This window comes from Lethenteron reissneri, chromosome 57, assembly GCF_015708825.2.
Source record: "Lethenteron reissneri isolate LAM-NWPU_2019-01 chromosome 57, ASM1570882v1, whole genome shotgun sequence".
Lineage (NCBI taxonomy): Eukaryota > Metazoa > Chordata > Hyperoartia > Petromyzontiformes > Petromyzontidae > Lethenteron > Lethenteron reissneri.
In genome coordinates this window covers 2,285,147-2,312,797 of record NC_083835.1, presented here as the reverse complement: position 1 = coordinate 2,312,797, position 27,651 = coordinate 2,285,147, and the positions used below count along the sequence as shown (strand labels likewise).

Below are 27,651 nucleotides of genomic sequence, written 5' to 3'. Positions count from 1 at the left end.
CTAAAAATATTCTCAAGCCCCTCTATATGGGTGTTTATATTTTACATATCGCAACTTTCATTTCAATTAATTAATACCTAAGACATTTACTTGACAAAGATTAACTTAACCACATTTACCTAAATATTTCCCACTTAATGTTTATACTTCCATCAGCTGTGTTCTATCCACTGCTGGGCTAAGGGGCCTTCCCCAAGCCACTTGCCGCCAGCACGCAATTGCCAACTTTGGCATAAAAAAAACATAAAACTTCAAATTTCGATTTAAAGCTTTCGTGACTGCAGGGATTCATCTTCTTGGTTCTTTCGGTAAAGTCACGTAAAAGGGAAGTAATAAAATACGCTCCAAGCTTGGTGGTGTTTCATTCTTCACCTGAGGACGGCTGCTTGCGTTGTGGCCGAAACGTCGTGAGAATTATTTTATTATGTTTTATTTTTATTATTTTATTACCTCCCTTCTACGTGACTTTACCGAAAGAACCAATAAGATAAAACTTCAACTCACAAGCAGGGTCACGGGTGATGGGGGTTGGCAAATGGGGCAATCAGTCCTTACACGAAAGAGGGGACCCCCACAATTGGGGGGCTTGTTATTTTGTCCCTCCTGAATATGGGGGGGGGGGGGCGCACGTGCCCTCCTGGGCCTCTGTGATCTCCTTGGGCAGCCCCTGCACAAGGATAAAGATTCCATCTCCGCCGTATAGCCTTCACAGACTGTTGGGGCAAGTGCTGTTAGCGAGTAGCACCTACGAATGCCAGAAAGGCACACGAGAGGGCGCGGGTGGGCCAGCACATCGCGCCCAGCCGCCTTTGTCTCCCCAGTGGCGATATTTACACATCGCACGAAGGAACTCAGTTGAGGCTGAGTCAACCTAGGGGAGGAGGCGCAGGACCGGTTCAAAATAATCGTCACCGGTGTTGGCCGCGTGCGGAACACGAACTCGCATCGCCGGGTTCGCAGCGCAAAGCGATCTCACAGCTGCCGCTGTCCATGCGGCCCTGTTGGACAAAAGACAAAGATCTCCTGTATAGCCTGAACAGACTGTAGGGGCAAGTGCTGTTAGCGAGCACCTATGAAGGCCAGCACGGCACACGAGGGGGTGGGTGGCCAACACCACGCCCGGCCGCCTTTGTCTCCCCAGTGGCGATGTTTACACATCGCACGAGGTACTCATTTGCGGCTGAGTCGACCTAGAGGAGGCCCAGGACCGGTTCAGATGATCGTCACTGGGTGTTGGCCGTGAGCGGGAATCGAACCCGGGTCGGCCACGAAAGCCACGCACCCAGTGCCGGATTATCCCAGTAGCACAAGTAGCTACATATGTAGTAGCTACACGTACTGGAAGTTAAGCAGCGTTCAGCCTGGATAGTTCTTGGATGGGTCGCCACCACCACCACCACGCACAACTGGTTGTTATGGGTTGCTGGCCAGGCGACGTGGCGAGCAGCGTGTATCAGCTACACATGTAGTAGTAGCTACACATGTAGCAGTAGCTACACGTGTAGTAACTATACTGTAGCACCTACATATGTAGCAGCTACACATGTAGTAGTAGCTACACATGTAGCAGCTACACATGTAGTAGTAGCTACACATGTAGCAGCTACACATGTAGTAGCTACTACACATGTAGCAGCTACACATGTAGTAGTAGCTACACATGTAGCAGCTACACATGTAGTAGCTACTACACATGTATCAGCTACACATGTAGTAGTAGCTACACATGTAGCAGTAGCTACACGTGTAGTAACTATACTGTAGCACCTACATATGTAGCAGCTACACATGTAGTAGTAGCTACACATGTAGCAGCTACACATGTAGTAGTAGCTACACATGTAGTAGTAGCTACACATGTAGCAGCTACACATGTAGTAGTAGCTACACATGTAGTAGCTACTGGCCCCGCACTTTCAAGGGCCCCGCGCTAAATGCTTTCAAGCTCTCAATTCCGGTTCAGTGATTCTGCACTTTCTCTATTACTATAGTACTTGACTTAAAGCTTTCGTGACTGCAGGAATACATAGCAGGAGAGCGCTCTCGCTATATTTTTTCACCTGATGACGATTGATTGCGTTGCGATCGAAACGTCGTGATATTTTTTAAATATCTTTTATATCTACGTGGCTTTACCGAAAGAATATACTATAGTACTATACCGCCTTCAACTTTTACGAACGACTGGGTGTTTAAGGTTAGCGCTTTGTCGTATTATCTGACTGTAAAGTAGATTAAACAATTCAAATACGTTTCTGTGAAAGTAAAACAAATTTTGTGTTTTCATATATTTTTTTATTTTAGGTCCCCTTTAAAACATACGCGACGGGCCCCGCCACTCGCTTAATCCGGCACTGCGCGCACAACATCGTCCCATTTGGACGGAGCCGGCATCTCGCCGCTGACTGACAGCAGCAGCAGCAGACTTTTTGGCGCGCGCAGAGCGCCTCCTCTCTTTTCAACGCGCGATGGGTCGGTCCATTCGGTACCGAGGACCGGGGAAAACGGGGGGGAGGGAGGTAGCGTCCGTCAAACAACATTTTTTTTTTCAACAAATGGCTTCGCTGAAAAGGGCCGAGCTTGAATGACACCGTCCGTCCAACTGCTTCACGCCCCCCCACCCATCCATCCACCCACCCATCTACCCCCCCACCCATCCACCCACCCATCCACCCCCCCACCCATCCACCCACCCATCCATCTACCCACCCATCCACCCACCCACCACCACCATCCTCTCTGCGCGGTCTCCGAATTATAGTAGGAGCGAATATTCAGTCGTTGGGTTTTTTTTTTGCCGCAGCACTTTGTGGGTTTCCTTTGGTCACCCGTCCTGCGGCTCCGGTTCTTTTGACACCGCTGGTAAAATACCGCAGCCGCCGCGTAGAAATCGCTCAGTTTGTTGTTGTTGTTGGGGAGTGGCCAGGAGTCAAATAACTTTTTTTGACCTCTCGTGAGATCTCTGCGTGGCGCTGACCAACCTGGGAACCTTCTTGTGAGTGTGACCTTCAAGGTAAGGTCATTCTGCCGTCGGCTTGTTCATTCTTATGGGTTATTAGGAGGGTCATAAATTGTTACGGATAGATGAAGCGGTGTGCATGCTTGGTTATTTTTGTGAAGGTTGGAAGTTGATCGTTGCATCGTCAATTTACTGTACGGTGTTTAATTCCTAAATGAGAGTGATAATATTGCCCATCGTATGAATATTGTACTGGTGTCATGTTATTATTGGGAGTTGTAAGCAAAACTTGTATAATCGTTTGAAAGCCCCCTGAGATTAACAGTTACTTTGCAAGGTAACCCTCTAAAGTGAATATGTAATATTCTGATGATGCTTACCGTAACATATGTGTATGATTATCTTCTACGCATTGATTGTGAGTGACTGACTGACCCATGTAATGTGTCATATTGGTTATATAATGATTTAGACGGCTGAAATTGTGTAACTATTTTAGTCAAGCCAATCCACCTAACAGGCAAATCCGAATCCCAACATTACGGTCGGGGAGGTTGACAGGCTTCACTCATAGGGCAGCATCAGCCTACAATGTCCACGTTCTTGGTTCTTTCGGTAAAGTCACGTAGAAGGAAAAAAAAACATAATAAAATAATTATTTTATGAATAAAATAATTATTTTATTATGCTTTATTATTTTTATTACTTTATTATTCCCTTCTACGTGACTTTACCGAAAGAACCAAGAAGATGAATCCCCGCAGTCACGAAAGCTTTGAATCGAAAAAAAAAATGTCCACGTTGCTCTAAGTCTCGTGTGAAACGTAAACAAACACGCGATCTTCCACCCGTCAACCGAGCAGTTTGCCTCGCGACGCCAAAAGTCGATGGGAAGTGTCCGACGGCTCACGCAGAAGAGCCTCGGCTGTGAAGGGCCGTCGAAGAGACGCGAACTCTAAACACCCCCGCCGTGCGTTGCGGCCTGCTGGTTGACTGCAACGCAACGGATAGCCACGGGGAAATTGTCACGAGCCTCCTTGTGGAGGATGTGCCCCAACATGTGTCCCTCTGCGTGAGAGTATGCTGCTGAACATTTGTTTATTAGCCGCTGACATCCGCCGATGTTTGCTGAGATGGTGCACTTCCAGAATTGCCGTGTGCTTGAAGCGGAGGGGACCGATGTATGAAGGGGATGATATTTCGATTTAAAGCTTTTTCGTGACTGCAGGGATTCATCTTCTTGGTTCTTTCGGTAAAGTCACGTAGAAGGAAAATAATAAAATAATATTATTATTTTCCTTCTACGTGACTTTACCGAAAGAACCAAGAAGGAGATGATATTGTCTGCCTATTTGTTCTGTTGTTGTGAAAGTACAGTTTTGTTATCATTGTTATTATTGGGGCATTATGAATGACCGTGCTTGTGAGTTGCACGTGGCCCATGTGGATGCGTCACGCGCTCTCGTGATGTCCGATTTCCACTCGCGCACCGGTTGCCCCAAGATTCCCCTTGTCATCATAATCGTCGCTGTTAACGTTGGAATTGCACTGTTAAGTTCCATTTTAACAAGTAATTTGTAATACTTTTTTACGTTCATACACCTGCCTCTTGTATGTTTCAAGAAGCTTAATCTTATACCCATTGAATTTTTGACATTTTCACGTGCATTCCGAGTTTCAATAGTGGTCTAATTTTAGAATCGTTAGGCTTATGCTTGTTTCGACTTAAGTCTCATCTTTAAAAGACGTGTAATCCCAATGGGCTCTCATCTGATTACAAATGAAGGATTATTAACACTTTACAACTCGGGCAAACATCACGAATGAGCTCTGTCTAATTCTAGATTTGAAGCTTTCGTGACTGCAACGATTCATACTCTTTGTTTTTTTCGGTAAAGTCACGTAGGTAAAAAATAAAATGTTTAATTTAGTATGAGCTCTATCTGTTTGCCTCTTTTGTAACGCGGCGGCACGATAACGCCCGCGAGGATGATCCAACACGAGCAACACTTGAGTGCAAAGTTGCGTTCCTGTAAGACACTTTGCCCGGTTTGAAACCGCCCACATTGATCGCAGCGTTGCCCACAACTTGGGAGATGAAAAAAAACAGCGCTAAAAGTTTAAACCTGCCGGCCAGAGGTGCAACCGGGTACCCGATACCCGTACCCTACCCGATACCCGGCTACCCGTACCCGGCCCGGCCGGGTACGGGTACCCGTTTGCGACCCTGGTGCAGGCCGGGTACGGGTACGGGTAGACCGTGAGTCACTGGTGAGTCACCGTTTGTCACTCATTTCCCAACGTCTTGTCTCTTCTCACAATTCAAGTTCCTAGAACCAACCCACCCACGCCTGCAACATGGCTTCATCCCAGAGGTCGCAATCAGGTACCCGATACCCGTACCCTACCCAATACCCGGCCGGGTACGGATAGGGTACGGGTAGGGTACGGGTACCCGTTTGCGACCCTGGCGCGGCTGGGTACGGGTAAGGAATCAAAACCCGTTTGCGACCTCTGCTGCCAGCCCACGCGAAACACCTTCTCCTCCTCCTCCCAAGCTCGACGCCATCTCGTTGTGAGGCTTGAGACGCATCCTCATAACTGCTCGCCGAGTTAATTCCGAGGACAAACGTGCGTTTGGGACGTCCGGCGACTGATGCGACGTTTCGCCCCCCCACCCCCTCCCACGTGTCCAGGTTTGGAGAGAACTTTTGAGACATGTCCACGACCAACAACGCAGCTGCGGCTGCCACCCCGCAGAGCCTGAAGCACACCAATGCCCACGACGCGGTGAGTTCCGCTTGATGGCGACGCGCGTTCGTTCGACGACAATGATCTCACAGTCGTTCACGCCTTGCTCTCGAAGAGAGAGAGAAAGAGAACGGACTTCGTGGCGAGAGGAGGAACCACGGACGAGCGGGGAAGGCATCATCAGGCGGTCGGTGAGCCGGCGCCAATAATTGCCCAAGCTCTGAGGTCCCCTACATGTTAAGGTGTCAACGGCCAATTCACGAGTGTTTCCACGTGGGTGGAAACCGGAGCACCCGTGAGAAAACCCACGCGTACGAGGGGGAAACACTGGATCCCCTTACCGATGGAACGGGTGGAATCCACACGTTTGCCGTACCGCCTTCTCCTGGCGAGCCAGGGTGTGACGCCTCATCGACCCCCACGGGGAGCTTCACAACATCTGTGTGTGACCCACCAACTCTCGATGCTGTCTGGACTACAGGCCACGTGCATAGCCACAACAGCACGGCCCATTTTTTGTTGTTGCCGCGTGTGTTTCCTGTTTTGTGCTGAGAGGTCATTTGGAGGTTAATTCATGAAATACATCATCGGTGGCCGGGTGGCTCAGTGGTCAGAGCGGCGAGCTGCCACCACTAAAGTCCTGGGTTTGATTCCAAGTTTGCAAGCCGGGCGGTGTTGGCCAGGGCATCCCCTGTAGCAGTGACGCGGCATGGTTGGTATGTGCCCTGGTGCAAGGAATAAAATTAGCCCCCCCCCCCTCCCACCATTTCCCTGTCCAATATCCCAATTCTGCGGAGACCAGCGCCTCGGCCAGGCAAACTCTTGGTCCCTGGTCCAGTTGTAGCACCTGCACGTTCGTTAGTTTCGGAACTTCCCCGTAGCAATGTATACATGGCTATAGATGTGATCGGATTGATGGTCCGGCACTCACTGAGTCACTCCAGGAACTCACTCATCAAGGACTCGATGGCTTCTTTATCACGCTCTTATCTCAGATACTACAGTTGCTGTTTCCACAAACTTCACTCCCTGATTCCTCCACCCGCGTTGAGCACTCGGTCTGCCAGACCGACCGTTTCGTCCCACCCATGTTGTGTTCACCCACCACACTGCAGGTCACAACAACACAAAGACAAAGATCCCCCGCATAGCCTTAACAGACTGTTGGGGCAAGTGCTGTTTAGCGAGTAGCACTTATGAAGGCCGGCACGGTACACGAGAGGGTGGGTGGCCAGCATCACGCCCGACCGCCTTTGTCTCCAAAGTGGTGCTGTTTGCACACCGCACCAGGTACTCATTTGAGGCTCAGTCTACCTAGGGGAGGCCCAGGAGCAGTTCAAATAATTGTCACTGATGTTGACCGTGAGCGGGAATTGAACTTGGGTTGCCGGGTTTGTAGCGCAAGTGCGATAACCGGCACGCTACCGCTCCCCCCACTCAGGGGCCGCACTAAAGGCCACCAGGCCATCAGTGGCATTGTAGAACACTAGTCCAGACGGTATGTTAACGTACTCTTCTACGCTGATCGGCCGTCTTGGAAGGGGTCAAATTACCCACACTTTCAGAATCAGAATATATATACTGGAAGAATCCGATAAGCTATACATTTCTTTTTTTTTACACATGCCCAGTCGAACGTTACAACCACAAACAATACAACAACATGATAGGAGTGCAAAGTGCAAGAAAGGTAAACGAATCACCTAAACACGTACAAATACAACTTAACCATACCCCGACACACGTTGACCTGCATATCAACGAACTGCGGTGCGCCAATTTCTACAGCTGGGTGGACAGAAGCGGACAGCTTCAAGAATCTTGCCCCATCGTGTCAACCTACCGCGCCGGGGCATTGAATCGAACCGGCCAGCCTCTTGCACTGCAAGCTGCAGCGGTGCCGCTGTAACCGTTACACTACCGTGGCAGCGTCCCGCTCTGCACAGACGCAGCTTTAATGGAACGGCCGTTCTCGAGTTAAGCCCGTTGTTCGCAATGGCCACTGAGTTGGCATGATCAGGACAATGTGAAACCGTACTCCATCGCCGCATTGACAACAGATGTTCTGTAATGAATGCTCCGCTCTGTTTTAAAAATAATTTGCCCGCCCGATGTACAGTGCTGCCTCGTGTTCAGCAGGGGCAGCCGTTCGGCCCATCGCAGCCACGGTGCCATTATTTTATTTTCATCCTTCCCTTTGAAAACGTGGAAACGAGTCTTGTGTTGCCAAGTTGGTGTCGGATACCGTCTCAAAGCGAGCCGGCAGCCCGTGTCCAGTTCCAGGTTTGTGTTGTTTGACTCAGGTGAGAAGAACTCGATAGACCAGGAAAGGAGTCTCATTTGCAAGAGTGACCCTGGGGCCATTTAGTATGCCAATAGGTGGCAATGCCAATGGACTAATTTCGTGGGCAATTTTCGAATTTGGCAATACATTTTTGTGTTAGGGTAATTACGTTCTTTGGAGGTCAGCCCTGGTAAAGTAAGATTCTTTTTTTGCCAGCAAACCGGTGCTCGTGGAAGACGGAAAATATTGAAAGGGATGGGACACTTGCCCAAAGTGGCCCAAATTTGTTCATCTTAAATGAGGCTTAGTAGTCTATGCCAAAACACAAGGCCACCACTGCTGAGATTTTGGATTTAAATCACATGCGTCCATCAACTATGATCAATCCACTGATGTTTGACAGTCTCCACAAGCCATCTCCATCTCTCATGGCCATATGAAGTAATAATCCATCAAGTATCTCACAGACCAGTTTAATTTAATCTCATCTTCATGTTATCACCAGAAATTTAAAAAGGTTGTCAAATCCGGTGAGAGACTGGTCTCAACCCAGCCAGAATGTTGTGAGCATTCGGCAAATAAGCACAGATATAATCATTCTATCTGCAGAGCGGAATGAAATGTCATTTATGGCGTGGTTAAGTTAGATTCTTGCGGGATATCAATCGGAAGCCTGTGGCAGAGGAGGCCAGCGTCTTGACCCCACGAGCTACGAACCCAAATCTTCACGTGACCACAAGCCACGCGAGGAGTGTTCACATGGCTGTGTGTCTGTGTTGTCTCTCTCTGCTTGTGTGTATGTCTGTGTGTCTCCGTGTCAGTGTTTTGTCTCTCTCTAAAATTGAGTTCTACCTGATGACGGTTGCTTGTGTTGCAATCGAAACGTCGTACTATATTATCCAAGTTTACCTTTTTTCTCTCTCTCTGGGTTTTTATTCTCTCTCTCTGCCTGTTTATTTAGTGTAAAATTTTCTGTCTACACTCGTTTTTTGTCGTTCTTAGGTTCTGCTTTGTCTCCGTTCCTCTTGTTTTTATGTTTTGTCTTTCTTTGAAATTTTCACACTTAAATTCTAACTTAGCAATCTTTGAAATACGTAATCGACCAGGCTATGTGTTAATTGTGTGTTGACCGACTCTCTGTGTCGTTTTACATAACATTTCGATACTTTGCTAGGTTATTTAATTTTAGTGTGTTTCTTTCTCCCCCTAAGCCTGCTCACTCCTTTTTGTTGTACTCATTGACATGTAAATTTTGTCTCTAACCCCCTCCCTCTCGCTGCCTCCGCCCCCCTCTGTCTATTTAAGGCCACCCCACAGAGACGATCACCCCTCTCTGTACCTGTGTTGCCCGCTGTGTGTATCTTGGTGATATCTGTCTGCTTATATGTCTGTCTATAATTTTTTCTGGTTAGATTTTATGTCGCTATTTCATTATACCTGATGATGATTGCTTGTGTTGCAATCGAAACGTCGTATGTTATTATTTAATTTATTATTTTTTCTTTATACGTGACTTTACCGAAAGAACCAAATAATATATTATCTAATTTATTTTCTTTCTACGTGATTTTACCGAAAGAACCAAAGAGTAATTCCTGCAGTCACGAAAGCTTCAAATATCGTTTGGCTGTGAGGTTTTGAATTTTATAAATAAATCTGTAGGGGAACTTCTGGGTTATCCAGGCCTCGTTACGCTGCCAGGGGCGAGTGTCCCGGGGGTCGCAGATTGATCCTCTTACAATTAAAGTTTTACGGACAAGTTACAAATCTACTGCGTTCTATGGACAAGTTATGGACAAGTTCTATGGACACGTGACAAATCTGCTGAGTCTCTTTCGACCCTCGCTTGAACTCCGCGGCAGCCACATGCGGATCACGAGCCACGGTTTGGTGGTGTTGCTTCAAGGTCGTGGCACCGTGTAAATGTGTGCGGCGACCACTTGAGATCATCCGAATTGATCCCAAAATTTGAAAGTTTACGGACACACCGGTGAAATGCATAGCAATCGTCGCCAGCAAATCGTCACCGATTGACGCAAACATTTATATTGTTAACAAAAAGAAACAATTGAATGAAATTTAGACCAATGTTATCGATGCTCTCCCTGCCCCCCCCCCCCCCGGCGGGAAAATGGGATGGCAAACTACCAATTATATCGCACGCAGAAGTGGCATGACCACCCCAGGTTGAGTGCTTTTGTGGTCCAATGATTGTTCATCAAACGTGCTTTTCAACAGACTCTGTTTCACTGCCTGGACGCCGCTCAATCACTGTTCTGCCGATGCCGTGCCGAGTTGCCACTGATGCTCAAAGTCAATGCGTTGCCAGCAACAATTGCTGCAGCATAGCCCTCGAGCACAACCAGTGCCCGATTAGCCTCGTAGCAAAAGTAGCTGCATATGTAGCTACGGGCCCCGCACTTTCAAGGGCCCCACGCTTAATGCGTTCAAGCTATCAATTCCGGTTCAGTGATTCTGCACTTGCTCTATTACTATAGCGCTATACTGCCTTCAACTTTTACGAACGACTGGGTGTTTCATGTTAACGATTTGTCCTATTATCTGGCTGTATATAAAATGAAAAAATACAATTACTTTACTATGCAAGTAAAAAAATTATGTTTTAATATTTACGTGTTTTTTAAAAATTAGGTCCCCTTTATAACATATGCTACAGGCCCCGCACTAGCTTAATCCGGCACTGCGCACACCCGTGTTAATAGTTAACGGTAGACAGACACCGAGTGGAGTCATACCCAGGGCTTCATTTCAGCAAGAGTCTGCCCGGGGTCTGTGACCCTGGAAATGTATTTCCACGCCCGGCACACCACATCCAGGATACCTCCCCCGCTATTGGCTGTGGGCCACTGGGCACGCGTTTGATCCCAGTCTACTAGGCGACCCGAAAAATATTCGGTGAGAAATTAGACCCGTGCGGAAATAGTCGAGTGATACCAATGTCGCTGTGGCGAGATGAGAGGGTGGGGGGGGGGCTTTAGAAGAGAACATTTAAATATCGTACTGTACCGTGGTGTCTCTTTTCGGATCGTACCCCAGGGTGATGACACGAGGCGTTGCTGTCTGCAGGAGATTTTGTTGTGGAAAGTGCCTCACTCTGCCAAGACGTCAACGGCAAGATTTAAATATAATTGCAGGAAATTATCGTAAAGGCGGTTGATGGAATACTGCGATAAGGCGTTCAGTTTCTAGAATGAAGGGGTATATATTTTATTTCACTTGATCTCATGGTCGGAATTTGCCAAATTCAAGTAAATTGCACAGTTGGCTTTACACATAGCAGTCATTGACCCCCCTCCACCCTTCCGTACTCGCAGACTCATGCACGTTTCTAGGCCAGTTGCTGAATCACCTTCATGATGCACAGAGGCAGCTGCCACGGGGGGTGCCCTTTATTTCAAATGATGTACATCAGATGAGCTAAAAGTCACGTATCGCGTGTAAAGGAGTCTGAGACGCTCCGGTGTAAAGGGCGCTATTATTTTAACAAGCCGGAAAAAAATATACAATTACAATATCCCTTGACCACCGCTGGCTCAGTGGACGGGACATTGTGGAACTTAAACTGTCAACTATTTTTATTTTACCAAGTAAGGCCCGCTGAGCTATATAGCTCTTTGCCAAAAGCCACCTGGACACAGTTGATAGCTCAACAAAGTGGCTTGTCACGTGCAAATTTACAGCAGCCACATAATCTAAAGGCATCTTTTATTTAAAAAACATGTCGAGGGAAAAAAAACCAGAGGACCCGGAGAAAAATCCACGCGACCACGGGGCGCGCGAAAGAGAGAGAGACACGCAAACTCCAAATGTACAACAGGCCTCAGGGTCGGGATCGAACCCACGACCTCCTGTCCACCAGGCGAGGCAGTTAACATCTCATAGCCACCGCGGTGCCCCCTTAGCTCGGAGTGGCACGCTGGGGGGGGGGGCCTGAGGAATGTGGCCGAGACATGTGACATTTTCACGCTCGATGCGATCGCCTTATTTGGCCGAGAGCGCGCAGGCCACAGGTAAAATTAGGTCTGGGAGGTGGTGGCACGCTTCACTCGCTGGGGCACCACATCTCGCGGCTTGGATTTTTCAAATGCTTGCCGGGATCGCTTTTAATGAAGGTGGCACTTTCAATAAAGTGCGACGTGGACGTTATTAATAGATGTGCTGCTACCTCGTGGAGACTCGATAACGGGGCTTGTTTGCATAACACGAGCTCGGTTTCTTGTGGTTGGGCTGTATAGCTCTGCAATGTATGTCTCAAACGTTGGAGGAAGAGGCGGACAGGACTAAGGGACAGACGTGAAGAAGGTGACAGCGATGACGGAGATTGTGATAATGATATTGATGAAGTTGAATAGTATATTGTACTGGTAGGAACCTCCTGGTTACACCAGCCCACAGGGGATTATTGTGTCCGTTGTGCAGGGAGGGGCTGGGTGGGGAGGGAGGGGCTGGGTGGGGAGGGGCTGGTCACCCCGTGGTGCCCTTATAAAACTCAACGTTTAACCTACTCACGCCGGCTTGTGCCCGCCCTCACAGTCGGGCATATTTGCGGAATACACCACGCCGCCGTTGACCCTGGCCATTGAGCGAGCAACCCAACGTTCCTACCAGCTCCCTCCGCAGGAATGTGTTTAATGCTGCTGCTTCTGAAGAAGATGATGATGAAGATGAAAACGATACAGAAGAGGTGACATCAGAGCCCTCGGAATCATAAAAAAATCGCATATGGGAGGAAACTGCGGTATGCAGAAAAAAATCCTATGCTTAGGGAGGATAGCACTCAAACATCCACACGGAGAGATTCAATAATCCACTTGCTTGGATTTTAGGTGGGTGGATCAGTAGCAGCGGCAGTAGCAACAGCATCTGTTTGTGACCCAGTTGAGATCATCAACTCGATGCACTTGAGAACCCAGCTTATTCACAGATGGCCAGAGGCTGTATTCAAGGCAAGACCTCAGTCATGCCGGCTCAGTTATCTGACCTCTGATCCACCCGGTCACCTCGATTGCTTTACAGTGATATTTAGCATATTGTACTCTAAACCATATTGTACTATTCACCATGCATGTCTGTGCTAACAATTAATGAATCTCAGCACAGTACATAGTCACATATCCAACCATAATGTATCCTCCTTGACCAACTAAGATTTCACTTTTTCTTTAAATGTCCACCACAAATCCGACCACTCCCACATAATTGAATGCATTCTTAATACCGCTAACTTCTAAAGGAAAGCAGCTTGCGCATTATTTTTGAGCAGTAACCAACTCACGCATATTTCCATATATGGCCGCATATCCGACCTTTCCACACATCCGCCTATAACTTCCGTCCACAGCGAGTCGGATGTGCGACTTTTACGTGCTGTATGTTGAACTTCTTTCGCGCCGTACGTAGCCAACCGTGCTAATCGGACGTGCCGTACCACCCGAGTTAAACGACGTCAAATTCGAACGTTACGCTAATCGCGTGCTAATTGACAAGACGGAAGAGCGTGATTGGTGAAAGGACGCCTCCGTTTTTTTGTGCTTTTTTTTCTTTTTGCTCGTTCATTTTCCCTTTCATTCACATTTTGGCCGGACAACCATGCACAGACTTGGCCTTTCGTGCGGCCCCCTTTTCCCTTCCGCGCGATGCGTGCACACGTACGCAGCTCTGACAGGTTCCCACGGTGCCGGCCAACGCTTTGCGCTGGAAGTGGCCACCGACGGGGATAGGAGCACATCTCAAAGCATTGGAACCAGCGGAGAAGTAAAAAGGGGCCCATTCCCTGCCCATTGGAAACCCAACGGCGGCACCTGAGACCCCCTCTCGGAGGACATTTGCGGAGCCGGCAACGCGTTAATTGATTGCGCATTTGGCACCCGGATGAAATTCCCCATTATCTAACCCGCTCACATCAATGGGTTCACAAAAGAAGAAAGTTCATGTAGCGGTGCACTGCCAAGCACGCTAATAGATGTATTGGTTCTTCCGTTCCTCTCCAAAACGGGGGGGGGGGGGGGGGGGGGGCTGCGTTGCAATTGTTAGCAAGCGCAGGACTTGCTCGATCTCCCGGTGTGGCAGGAGAAAAATGGGCGTGCTTAAACTCCCCCGCCTGACCCCTGACCCCCCCTCCTCCCACCACCATCGTCCCTGCGCACACAGCAGGATAAATGGGTACACCAAGGTGCAGTCGATCGGTAGATCGCGTGTGGGTTGGTGGGGTGCAAAGTACCGCCACCTCAGTAGTAATAGGTTTTTACCCTTTCAACTGGTACAAAAACTGACACCTGTTTTGAGTTGTACGCCTTTTGGCGTCATCTGGTCCAACACCAATGGAGACTAGGCTCTAAGAAAAGCTGTCTCGGGTGTGGACCAATCAACTTCAAGGACAGTGCATATCATAATCATTATCAGAGTTGTTTCTTTTTGTTTGCATTTTGACTGCTTGTGTTGTGGTTATTGCAAACATGATGCCTCGTATAAAGGTGTCAGTTTTTGTACCAGTTGAAAGGGTAAAAACCTATTACTATATTTTGCCACTGGTAAAGGAGATGTCTCATAGTGTACCGCCACCTCCTCCGAGACGTCTGAGCCAGCATGGAAGAGGAGGCCAAATACCCCTAGAGGCCCCCTTTAGTGGAGGCTGTTCTGCCAGCAATGGCAGAGCAAGTAGTTGTAGGGCTTTACCTTTTTGCTTAAGAGAGAAGCGATGGCCGGATAAATCATATGGCCGGATAGAGCAGTAGTCAGGGCACATGACTAACAGCCGGCAACTTGATTATTCATATATTTCTCAAGTGTCCGTGCAGCACATCATCACCCAGCGGGTGATTAAATTAGGCACTAAATTGTGAGAAGCCAAACGAATATCGTTCCGTCCTGCGAACTTCTTGTCAATCCACTGCTGGATTGAGGGCCTCTGTGCATGTGAGACTGGTTTGATAACAAACGGGAGGAACAATCTCAAGAAAGACACACAATGTACGTAGTAACATATTGACCAACCAGCCCAATGCTGAAAAAAAAACACACCTGCTAATTACTCAATCGGCATTACACATCGCTCTCTGACTCCCTAAAGAACGAGGCAGGAGCCTCCTGAAAAAGTGTCTGGAGACTCACTGAGGTTCTTCTGGGTAAATGAGCGTAGTAATAATAAATAATAATAAAAAATAAAGTAAAGGAAGTCCCAGCATGCATGGCACGTCAAGCTTTCAGGCTGTGTGCAGAGCATATGCAAGCATGATGCTGTCATCAGGATTTCCTGTTGTGCTTCTGTTGTGTAAACGTCTTTGTGTTACGAACACTATCAATTTATTTTTTGTCCTGTGCGGCATTTCTTCGTGGCCGATGGATTTTCTCAAAAGCCCCGGAAATGGTTTGAATATCAGTTACGGTCACAAATTCACGCGTTATGGGGTTTTTTTTTCACCTCGCGATTTTGTTTTAAATGTCACCAAATGTTGTGAATTCGACATTTGCTACACGACCGCTGCATGCCGATTTCACATTCGTACCTTTCTGACAATGCGGCAATCGTTCACACCTCAGGCGTCTCATGTAAAAGTTGGGCCTTATTCCCACATTTAGCGAACATTAACACGTTTAAATAACTGCTAACGACGAATTGTACCTTGAGATGTAATGTTTTATTTCATTCAAATTGGTGTTGTTGATGGTATATTCGTACATTGTCAAATCAGACAGATGCTGAATATATGGGATGTCTATTAATAATAAGTATTATGTAAAAATATGACGTTATTTTGTTTTTTACAAGGTCACCTTAAATTTCGATTTAAAGCTTTCGTGACTGCAGGGATTCATCTTCTTGTTTCTTTCGGTAAAGTCACGTAGAAGGGAAGTAATAAAATAATAAAAATAAAACATAATAAAACAATTCTCACGACGTTTCGGCTACAACGCAAGCAGCCGTCTTCAGGTGAAGAATGAGACACTACCAAACTAGGAGCTTATATATAAGCTGCATTGGGGGTTGAAGAGCGCCTTAACAAAAAGAATGTGCATGTGAAGAGGGATTTAGCATATTCATGGAAAATGCGTAGGCGTTGGGCGGGGGGGTGTCAAAGTCATATTATGCCCATGCATTATGCAGGATCAGCAGCAACCAAGGGGGGTGCAGGGATTAGCAGTAACAAAGGAAAGGAATGTTAATGATATGTAGCTGCAGTTACTCAACAACCACGTAGAAAACTAAAGTATAAACTACATAAAAAACTAAAGTATAAACTGCATCGCACCATCAGTATACTTACTATACTCTATAATAAGCTGAGTTACTAACAGCAAGTAATACATTACAATTTTACCTCGTAAAAATTCTATAATATGCTTCCATCTAAACCTTATTCTCTTACATCACACGAGCATATACCGTACTATATACTGCCATAGATAAACCCAACATTAAATTATATACTGTATTGCTGTAAACCAACCTATATCTTATACATTTAATATCACACTATGTATTATTCTACACACCCTAATGTGTATCGGTCACCTTGTTTATTGTAAGCAAACTAGATCATAGCTTCTCGATAATGGGAATGATGGAAACACCTTTGAAACTTCCTCACAGCATACCTCGGTCATTTAAGTGTCTTCCTGTGTAACTCGAGGCACAGGAAAGGTCAAGGCGAGTCCACTCATAGAATGTGCCGGAACGTTCAGCCAACTCGCTGTGTGTGTGTGTGAGGTGAGCGAGTGCGTCTGTCTGTACGTGTGTTTAGTTTGTTGTCTTTCCCCCGCACCTCCGGTTGGCTACGTACGGTGTGAAAGAAGTTCAACGTACATAGACTCACACAGACCCATAGACTCACCCATAGACTCACACAGAGACCCATAGACTCACACAGAGACCCATAGACTCACATAGAGACCCACAGAGACCCATAGACTCACACATAGACCCATAGACTCGCAAGGAGACCCATAGACTTGCACAGAGACCCATAGAGACCCATAGACTCACACACATAGACTCACACAGAGACCCATAGACTTACACAGAGACCGATACTCACACAGAGACCCATAGACTCACAGAGAACGATAGACTCACACAGAGACCCATAGTTTGTCCTTCACCCGCACCTCCGATGAACACGGCTGTGAGCCGTATGGACTTTAAAACTCAATTTCCCCGTACAAAATTACGGGGTAAACCGCATGGCTTGACAGCTATGGCTACTCGAATATGCGAAGTCGTGTACACAATGGTGACAGTAACCGTTATGCACCTTTAAAGTGTATAGTTTTTTGTTAACTTTTCCCGCCCTTTTTGTTTCCTGTTCCCATTCATTGCAGTGATTCAAAACCCCGTGAGAGAGGGGTGGGAGGAGGGTGGTTATCGAAGTTGCAGTTCTAACTTTAACAAATGCACTGCTCTTTTGAGCGTTGACAGATCCGATTCCGCCAGTGCGTTCCCATTGATCGAATCGAGAATCGAGACCGTATCCGGACTTGTTCGCTATGGTAGAATCGAATCGATTATGGATCGTGACCACTTGGAATCGATTCGTCGTCGCCTACCCCCCCACCCACCCACTCTGCGTAACTTCATTTAAAAAACTCGCGACTTGGCTCAAAGTTCTGCCGTTCATTCATTCATTCATCGAACTCATTCGCATTACGCGACTCGTTCGTTTATTCGTTCGTCCGTCGTCAGAACGGCGACGAGGAGGAGGAGGAAGGCGAGGAGGAGGAGGAGATGGAGCCCGTGAAGAGGACGTGGGGAGACCGCCTCAAGGGGCTGCGACACTTCTTCTACAACCCGCACACAGGGGAGGTGGTGGGGCGCACCCCCAAGAGCTGGGGTGAGTGGGGGGGGGGCTAGAGAGTGGGGGGGTGAGTGGGGGGGGGGGGTAGAGAGTGGGGGGGTGAGTGGGGGGGGGGGCTAGAGAGTGGGGGGGTGAGTGGGGGGTAGAGAGTGGGGGGGTGAGTGGGGGGGGCTAGAGAGTGGGGGGTGAGTGGGGGGGTGAGTGGGGGGGGGGCTAGAGAGTGGGGGGGGTGAGTGGGGGGGGGGGCTAGAGAGTGGGGGGGTGAGTGGGGGGGGGGGCTAGAGAGTGGGGGGGTGAGTGGGGGGGGGGGTAGAGAGTGGGGGGGTGAGTGGGGGGGTGAGTGGGGGGGGGCTAGAGAGTGGGGGGGTGAGTGGGGGGGTGAGTGGGGGGGGGGGTCTAGATAGTGGGGGGGTGAGTGGGGGGGGTGCTAGAGAGTGGGGGGGTGAGACGGGGGGGGGCTAGAGAGTGGGGGGTGAGTGGGGGGGTGAGTGGGGGGGTGGTGAGGGAGGGTGAGTGGGGGGGGGGCTAGAGAGTGGTGGGGGGGGCTAGAGAGTGGTGGGGGGGGCTAGAGAGTGGGGGGGGGGGGGTGAGACGGGGGGTGGGGGGGCTAGAGAATGGTGGGGGGGGGGGGGGCTAGAGAGTGGTGGGGTGAGACGGGGGGGTGGGGGGGCTAGAGAGTGGTGGAGGGGGGGCTAGAGAGTGGTGGGGGGGGCTAGAGAGTGGTGGGGGGGGGCTAGAGAGTGGGGAGGGGGGGTGAGACGGGGGGTGGGGGAGCTAGAGAGTGGTGGGGGGGGGGCTAGAGAGTGGTGGGGTGAGACGGGGGGGTGGGGGGGCTAGAGAGTGGTGGGGGGGGGGGCTAGAGAATGGTGGGGGGGGGGGCTAGAGAGTGGTGGGGGGGGCTAGAGAGTGGTGGGGGGGGCTAGAGAGTGGGGGGGGGGGGTAGCTAGAGAGTGGGGGGGGGGGGTGAGACGGGGGGGGTGGTGAGGGGGGGGGGCTAGAGAGTGGTGGGGGGGCTAGAGAGTGGTGGGGGGGCTAGAGAGTGGTGGGGGGGGGGCTAGAGAGTGGTAGGGGGGGCTAGAGAGTGGTGGGGGGGGCTAGAGAGTGGGGGGGGGGGCTAGAGAGTGGTGGTGGGGGGGGCTAGAGAGTGGTGGGGGGTGGGGGCTAGAGAGTGGTGGTGGGGGGGGGCTAGAGAGTGGTGGGGGGGCTAGAGAGTGGTGGGGGGGGGGCTAGAGAGTGGTGGGGGGGGGGCTAGAGAGTGGTGGGGGGGCTAGAGAGTGGTGGGGGGGGCTAGAGAGTGGTGGGGGGGGGCTAGAGAGTGGTGGGGGGGGGGCTAGAGAGTGGTGGGGGGTGGGGGCTAGAGAGTGGTGGTGGGGGGGGGGCTAGAGAGTGGGGGGGTAGCTAGAGAGTGGGGGGGGTGAGACGGGGGGGGGGGTGGTGAGGGGGGGGGCTAGAGAGTGGTGGGGGGGCTAGAGAGTGGTGGGGGGGGGCTAGAGAGTGGTGGGGGGGGGGCTAGAGAGTGGTGGGGTGGGGCTAGAGAGTGGTGGGGGGGGGCTAGAGAGTGGTAGGGGGGGCTAGAGAGTGGTGGGGGGGAGGGCTAGAGAGTGGGGGGGGCTAGAGAGTGGTGGGGGGGGCTAGAGAGTGGTGGGGGGGGGGGGCTAGAGAGTGGTGGGGGGGGGGGGGCTAGAGAGTGGTGGGGGGGGGCTAGAAAGTGATGGGAGTGATGGGAATGATGGGAGTGAGAAAATGATTGGGGTTTGGTGTTGGCCCGGCAAGTAACTTCACGTGTTGAACTGACATTAATAGGGGCTTGCTAACAGCACTTTCTACAACAGCTCTGTGTGAGAGTGTGTTGTGTGCTCGTTTCTTATCTTCACAGCTCCACGGGAACAAGCAATTAAGTCTCATTTAATCAAACTTTCCACCTTACGTTCGTGTGGACACGCTGCGTGATGCTCGATATTTGCTACATTACAAGGCACACTTTTTCCCTATTTTTATGTAATTATTTGTGAGAAGCACCTTAGAATGTAGTCGGTGTGTGTATGTTACCAGATTAGTATAACTTAATACTGGTAGGAACCTCCTGTGATAATGATATTGATGAAGTTGGATAGTATCTTGTACTGGTTGGAACCTCCTGGTTACATCAGCCCACAGGGGATTATTGTGTCCGTCGTGCAGGGAGGGGCTGGGTGGGAGGGAGGGGCTGGGTGGGGAGGGTGGGGTTGGGTGGGCAGGGGCTGGGTGGGGAGGGGCTGGTCACCACGTGGTGCCCTTATAAAACTCAACGTTTAACCTACTCACGCCGGCTTGTGCCCGCCCTCACAGTCGGGCATTTTTGCGGAATACACCACGCCGCCGTTGACCCTGGCCATTGACCGAGCAACCCACCAACGTTCCTACCAGCTTCCCTCCGCAGGAATGTGTTTGGCGTCAGGCACGTGGTTTGGAATATGCTCATCTATTTTAATAACTTTAATGACTAAAAAAAATAGCATAGAAATGATTTGTTTTAGTCATAGACCTTTTACAGGTCGCTTACCGCTTTCTCACCAATAAGATTGCAATGCCGCAATAGCTCTGACGCCTCTGTGCCTCACGAAGAGAACGTATCGTTCAAGATTTAAGAACATTTGTTTAGCTGAGCCTTTGGACATAGAAAAAACATCTGAGCAGAAACCCCTGCTGGTGTAATAGATGGCAATTTTCAAAGTCGCTTCGCAGCATGATGGCGAAAAAAAGGCTCATCTATGGGGAGCAGTGGGCCCAGTTTGTTTATTTACTGTCCTTCGGGTTTCTCTTGAAATACGGCATCAAAAATATTGGTGGTAATCAGTAGCAGATGGGGGTCCGTTTTGGCTTGTGGAACAAAACCCAAATGAATCCGGTCACACTGGCCACTCAGGGATATGTCTCCCTTTTGTGTTCAACTACACTGGCCATGGGACATAGAAGGTACATCCTTTTTATATTAGTATCACCAAGTATATCTCAGTTGTGGGTAGCATAGGGAATTGCAGCAAAACCCGATTGTTGTTTTGTACGTCTATGATACCTCAGCTATGCTCTCCACGTTCACCAAGCCATTTCCTGCCAGCATGGTGAACTGTGGCCTAATAACCCACGTGACCCACACGGAGTGGGGAGGCACTCATCCCTGTCAGTGGATAGACAAAGGGATTTACTTTTACATATATATATATATAATCCTAGCTGATTTGGAGTCATGTCATGGAATTATCGTAACAATCGTAGCATCACACCTGATGGTCATCCAGTGTGGTTAAGAGATCATTCCATCTCCACAGTTTCCATCCCCATGCTTCATCTGTCCACATTTGCAGTTTCGGCTATGCCAAGATGCACCGTTTGGCCACATTTAGCTGCTGCACAATAATAAACACATTGCTGCGGAGTTAGCTGGTAGGAACGTTGGGTTGCTCGGTCAATGGCCTGCAGGGTCAACGGCGGCGTGGTGTATTCCGCAAATATGCCCGACTGTGAGGGCGGGCACAAGCCGGCGTGAGTAGGTTAAACGTTGAGTTTTATAAGGGCACCACGGGGTGACCAGCCCCTCCCCACCCAGCCCCACCCCTCCCACCTCCCATCCAGCCCCATCTTACCCACCCAGCCCCTCCCCACCATCCCATCCCCACCCAGCCCCTCCCCACCCACCCCTCTCCACCCAACCCCACCCCTCCCATTTTTGGATGCACGACGGACGGACAGACGGACACAATAATCCCCTGTAGGCTGGTGTAACCAGGAGGTTCCTACCAGTATAATTCCATGTATGTAGCAGCTTTTCATCAAGGATCTCAAGCGCTGTACAGGACACAGCAGCAGCAGCAGACACTGAGCATTAACATAATTTTATTATGAATACATTTTAATAATCAATTTCCCAAATTAACTAAAAGTTTAATAAGCGGAAGCATATAAATAGGTTTTAAGGTGCATTTTTAAAATGTCCACAATCTCAGAGATCCCTGATATCTTGTGGAAGAGCATTCCAAAGCCTGGGGGCTACACGGGGAAAAATCCGGTCACCTATAGACCGAAACTTCGACTTTGGAATGCAGAGAAGATCTGCATCCCCCAGATCTTCTGGACCTTGAGGGGGGCATATGGGTGAGGCATGTCAGTGATGTAGGCTTGGGCAAAATGGTTCACTGCTGATGTGTTCACACAGCCAAGCAGCCAGATATCACAGTGGATCATTGGCACGTGAAAGATATTGGACTATGGAGATGATGCAGAAGTTGTTTGCGAAGATCTTGTTTGGCGAGCAGTTTACAGCCGTTATCAATTGCAGGCACTGGGGGCTGGATACTAACGGCCCCCTAAAGAAAGAGTTTGCTAACAAGAAAAAACGAGCTCTTATAAAATGTATAAAGCTGTCTCTGTGTCTCCTCACTTGTCTGACCACAGGGGTCAAAGGGAAATGAGAATGTGTGGTAAGTAGAGGACATTGTGTGTTCGGGCAGTAATGTACAAATCACTGGGAGTTCTGAGAAGGTCAAGATTGCATATATGGTGTTACTAGGGTGAGCTTTTAATGGAACACTTAAATTACTCTCATAGAAGGTGGTTCAGCAACAGATTGAGCAGCTTGTAATCAGAAGGTTGTGAGTTCAAATCCTGGCTGGGATTTTACTCAGCCTATCACTCCGGGGTACATAAAGTGGATACAACTTCGTGGTGAAGTCAACTGTGGCTGTTCTATGAATAGACTCGCCCCCGACAAAAGAATGACGAGTTCCCATGGCTGTAAATGGGATGAACAGCACTTCAATGCTCATTTAAACAGAAAATAAGTTTGATTTAACTATTTTTTTTAGGCCAGAGAGGTCAATTGCAATATCAAAGCTTGGTCATTTGAGGAGGCAGGAGTAATGTATGTTGATTAATGGACGCTTCACTTGCAAGGCATCCAGAAAATAAACCTTCGAGCCTTTTGAATAAAGGCTGATCCAAAAAAGACGACAGTAAAATCATTGCACTATAGACGATAAGCAACTTGGAAGTTCAGAAACCAATGTGGCAAGAAAGCAACTTGAGAAAGAGGAGGTTTGTTTGTGATGGGTGGAACACGTGTGCAGGACGGAGGCGGGAAGCGTGACGTTTTAGTGGCACCCAGAAAGTCGGCGACCAAGGGGGGAAGGCCTAAAGCCAGATGGTGGAACGCCGTGCGAGGAGACGTTTGGAGGGAGGGTGTCAAATTCCCAACAGCTGAGGATGGGGTCTAGCGAAGGGGAACGTCGGTTGCTTGCTTCAACTGTATTTGGCCACGATGACCTCTTGACCTTGACCCATGTTCTTTTAAATGGTGTCGTTTTTTATATATATAGTACTGGTAGGAACCTCCTGGTTACACCAGCCCATAGGGGATTATTGTGTCCGTCCGTCCGTCGTGCATCCAAAAATTAGAGGGGTGAGGCTGGGTGGGGAGGGTGGGGCTGGGGCTGGGTGGGGAGGGTGGGGAGGGGCTGGGTGGGGAGGGGCTGGGTGGGGCTGAGTGGGGGGTGGGAGGGGTGGGGCTGGGTGGGGAGGGGCTGGTCATCCCGTGGTGCCCTTATAAAACTCAACATTTAACCTACTCACGCCGGCTTGTGCCCGCCCTCACAGTCGGCCATATTTGCGGAATACACCACGCCTCCGTTGACCCTGGCCATTGACCGAGCAACCCAACGTTCCTACCAGCTCCCTCCGCAGGAATGTGTTTAAGTTCAGTGGACATTAACAACCTGACACAATCCTTGTATCTCAGATGTGCCGGTCCAATTGCTGTGATATGGGAACAACGCTGTAATATCAGGTGGTGGGGGAGCGGGGGAGTTGGAGGGGGCTTAACCCTCTCCACACCCCCATGCCCCTGTCACTGCAGAAGGCAGCCCTCCTAAATTCTTCAAATCAAGCCGTTAACCGTGCCGTGCTCCTCCCGTGACTTTCTGTACTTATACCTTTGAACAAAGTCGCACCAGAGGCTGATACAGGGATCAGCTTCCGCAACATTTATGAAAAATCCTAAATTCCAGTAGTTTTTCTTTTTCGTGGCGTTCGTAGGAAATCGTTTTTTTGTTTGCTTAGACAGCAGCATCGTCGTGAGAGCCCTGTTGGCGGTTGTTGGTTCATTGCCGCACTGGCGATCGTTGCAACGGTCAGTGAAGAATTTGTCACGGCTCCCCGCTGTGCACCCGTGGGTCATATGTTCAGGGCTCCAAAATGAAAACAACAACAATAAAAATAAATACTCTGGCTAAATTGTCCCCACATGCCGGCTAGGGGTGGATTTCTCCACCTTCAGGACACAGCTGTAGTTACAATTACTGCGTAGGTTCACCATTGGAACCTCCGAGCTCTCATACTCTGATGGTGCATTGTCTTTGAGTTGTGCGCCTTTTAGCGTCATCTGGTCCAACACCATGTGAGACTAGGCTCTAAGAAAAGCTGTCTCGGGTGTGGACCAATCAATTTCAAGGACAGTGCATACATTATCAAAGTTGTGTTTTTTGTTTGCATTCCGACCGCAGGTATTGTGGTCAATGCAAACATGACTCCTTATAAAAAAAGGTGTCAGTTTTGTTGCCAGATAAAAGTGTAATAAACCAATTATCATACTGCGTAGGTTATTTATTTTTTGCGGTTATGCTGTGCATCTTTCTGTGGCGTTTTTGGGTTGTGCCGCGTGTTGTCCGGCACGATGTCCGATGTTTCCCCAAGAAGTCCCCAGCAAGTGGAGCGAAACGTCGGAACATCGCGCCGAACAGCACGCGTTAACAACCCGAAAACTAGACCAAACCAACCGCCAACAAACTAATCTCATCAGATGTCAGAATGAAGTCTGATGAAATATACCGCAGTTGGTTTTTAGCCAAGCTTCTGTACAGGAACCTTGCTACACAGGCAGAGACAACATTGCGTCTGAGGCGGGAGAGAGCGTGAGAGTCCTTTCGCAATCGTGAACGTCTTGCAAGCAGTTGTGCACAGTGAAACTGAAAGCTTGCATTGGTTATTTCGGTGTCACGGTGTTGACGGATGGAGGAATTGTTCTAGTCATTTGGAAAATCCTCTAACATGTATGTATGTATGCGTGGGTATTCTCAAAGAACTCCAATTTCCTCCCACATGCCAAACGCTCACTTGTGGAAAGTGGCCACACATATAAATGCTTTTTCCCTCCCGAAAAATTAGTCTTGAGCCTCTTTTGAAACTTGTGGATGCAGTCCCATTAATGTTATGGCCCTTGTTCTGGTCACCTCTCTGTTTTATCACACACACACCGATAGTTAACGGGCATAAAGAGGTCACCGGTGGTCTTGGTGTGAGTCAGAGAGCATGGGCCTGCAGATGCGATCGCAAGTGTGTTTTCCCTGCCGCGTTGCGTTGAAAGAATTCTCATTGAAATGCTAAACACGCCACATGGTTGCAACAGACCATAGACAGCGGGCAGGAAACACAACTTGGAATCGAGAACTTATTAATGAATGGCATTCGGCAAAGTACGCAGAATTTGCTACGGGTCTACATTGTCTGCATACTGCGGTGCAGCAACGCCAATTGTTGTACAGTACCGTTCTCCAACATCTATGCTTTTCACCTTTACCAGCCAGTGCTGACCAGTGTAGTGAAGCGTGGAGAAACATCGCTGTGGCCTTGAAGAAGCCTTCATCCAGCAGTGGATTGACAAAGAAGGCTGTGCATGTACGTTTTAGGAAAAAACTCGCCGTTCCTTCTTGAACGCGAGAAATCTTAAGCGTGTGATCATGCACGTGTGACTGCTGCTCAGAATAGGTCATTGTCCCCTTCCAAATGTAAATGAGCATTGGGGCAGTGCTCAGCGCTATTGACATTCTTGAAGCGGTGATGAAAATTCAACACTCTTAAGACAGGGAAAAAAAAAACCCATCCATAGTCCAATCACTTGTTGACACCTCCTGGAAGTTATGATGGGCTGAGTTGACCCTCAACTGGGATTGTATCCCACTGTGCTGCCCAGAAAGTTAAAGGTGCAGCCCTGCAATTGCTTGTTCATGCCACTTCTGGCGTCAGGGACTCGACTAGGGAGCTCAGAGAGAACGTATTTTTTCTACACTTCCACGCTGGATAGATATCTAGAAAGAGGTGGGAGAGCCCACGTTTTACCCCACTACACTCGGCCCTGCCGATACAACTACCGCTGACTGTGGCGCCCCCATTTATGCTGCTGGGTGGACATGGTTGGGGAGGATTTATGGAACTCGCACCTTTGCAACTGCCGCATCGGGAGATGGAATTCAAGCGGAGACCTATGGAATTCCCAAGTCCCAGTGCTCTTCTAAACCATTACACACCACTGTGGCAGCATCGCTACCTTCCTGTGAATGAAGCCTCGTGCTTGAAGCCAGAGTGAGAATGAGAGTGGATGCTGTTGGGGGCTGGGGGGGGGGTAAGAGCTGCGATTTGCATATTGAACTAACGGCTGATTGTGTGATGCTTGGCCCAGTTTGGACACAGAGAGTGCCTATGTCCTAAGGTGGTAACACTGGTCATTGGTTTGCGGCTGAATAAGCACCCAGAGGACATTTCTATGGCGATTATTGCATCGTCAAATTTTTTTAAATCTACTTTTTGGTCATTTACATTTTAGTTTTCATACATTTGTCAAGAATGAATGACCGGATTAAAAAAAGTCAAGTTTGTGATTTTTTTTTTTACTTTTTCTTCATTTTGCTGAGCGATCCGTGATCTTGACTCGGGCATATTATTTATTAATCCAAAATTACTCTGGTTGATGGTGAATGTGTGAGGGGGCAGCTCTGCACTTGCTTGCTCTCATGCCACAGGTGGTGAAAGGGTCTGCACTATTGGGAGTTCTATGAGTATCTAAATTTGTCATGATAGTTTTCGATTTAAAGCTTTCGTGACTGCAGGGATTAATCTTCTTAGTTCTTTCGGTAAAGTTACGTAGAAGGGAAGTAATAAAATAATAAAAATAAAACATAATAAAATAATTTTCACGACGTTTCGGCCACAACGCAAACACCTGATGACGGCTGCTTGCGTTGTGGCCGAAAACGTCGTGAGAATTATTTTATTATGTTTTATTTTTATTATTTTATTACTTCCCTTCTACGTGACTTTACCGAAAGAACCAAGAAGTTGTCATGATATGTACTGAATAAATGGTTTGTGTCAGCCCTGTAGGGGGACTAACGCAGAATTACTTTTAAGATCCCTTCAAGCGACCTCTTATCTACACGCGGGATATTGCACCTCCTCACGTTGCCCTGCTGTAAAGATACTCATTACACAGCAGCCAATCCAAACGTTGATTTATTTTAATCTCAGAGCTGGAAATGTAAATGATGTACACCCTTGCTACATCATAGGAGAGTGGGTAAGTCTGTGCTACTGTTTATCCTTGCATCCAAGAGCGTGTGCAAAAGCGCAGACGTATAATAATTTTCATGAAGAGTATGAACGATTAGACAACAAATTAATTTGTTGAAGTCCAAATTATTATTTTTCTATGCTACGAACCCAGCGATCTGAATGCGATTTTCGCCCATGGCTAACACGAGTGGCAAAACGATATATAAACCTCGATTTAAAGCTTTCGTGACTGCAGGGATTCATCTTCTTGGTTTTTTCGGTAAAGTCACGTAGAATGGAAATAATAAAATAATTAAAATAAAACATAATTAAATAATTCTCACAACGTTTCGGCCACAACGCAAGCAGCTGTCCTGAGGTGGAGAGCAGGTCTGTCGAGAAGACAAGTCGTGAGAATTATTTTATTATGTTTTATTTATTTTATTTTATTATTTCCATTCTACGTGACTTTACCGAAAGAACCAAGAAGA

At 48.6% G+C, this 27,651-nt stretch overlaps 1 protein-coding gene across 1 annotated transcript in view; it reads left to right on the top strand.

Annotated features, from left to right (window-relative positions):
* Positions 1 to 2,714: 2,714 nt before the first annotated feature.
* The window catches only part of LOC133357347 (sodium/potassium-transporting ATPase subunit beta-3-like), a 39,980-nt gene continuing 15,043 nt past the window's right edge, over positions 2,715 to 27,651 (top strand). Inside the window, exons 1-3 of the mRNA XM_061575253.1 lie at positions 2,715 to 3,013; positions 5,656 to 5,749; positions 17,695 to 17,842. Coding sequence (XP_061431237.1) covers positions 5,678 to 5,749; positions 17,695 to 17,842 — 220 coding nt within the window. The 5' untranslated portion in view covers positions 2,715 to 3,013; positions 5,656 to 5,677. The remainder of the gene's footprint in view (positions 3,014 to 5,655; positions 5,750 to 17,694; positions 17,843 to 27,651) is intronic.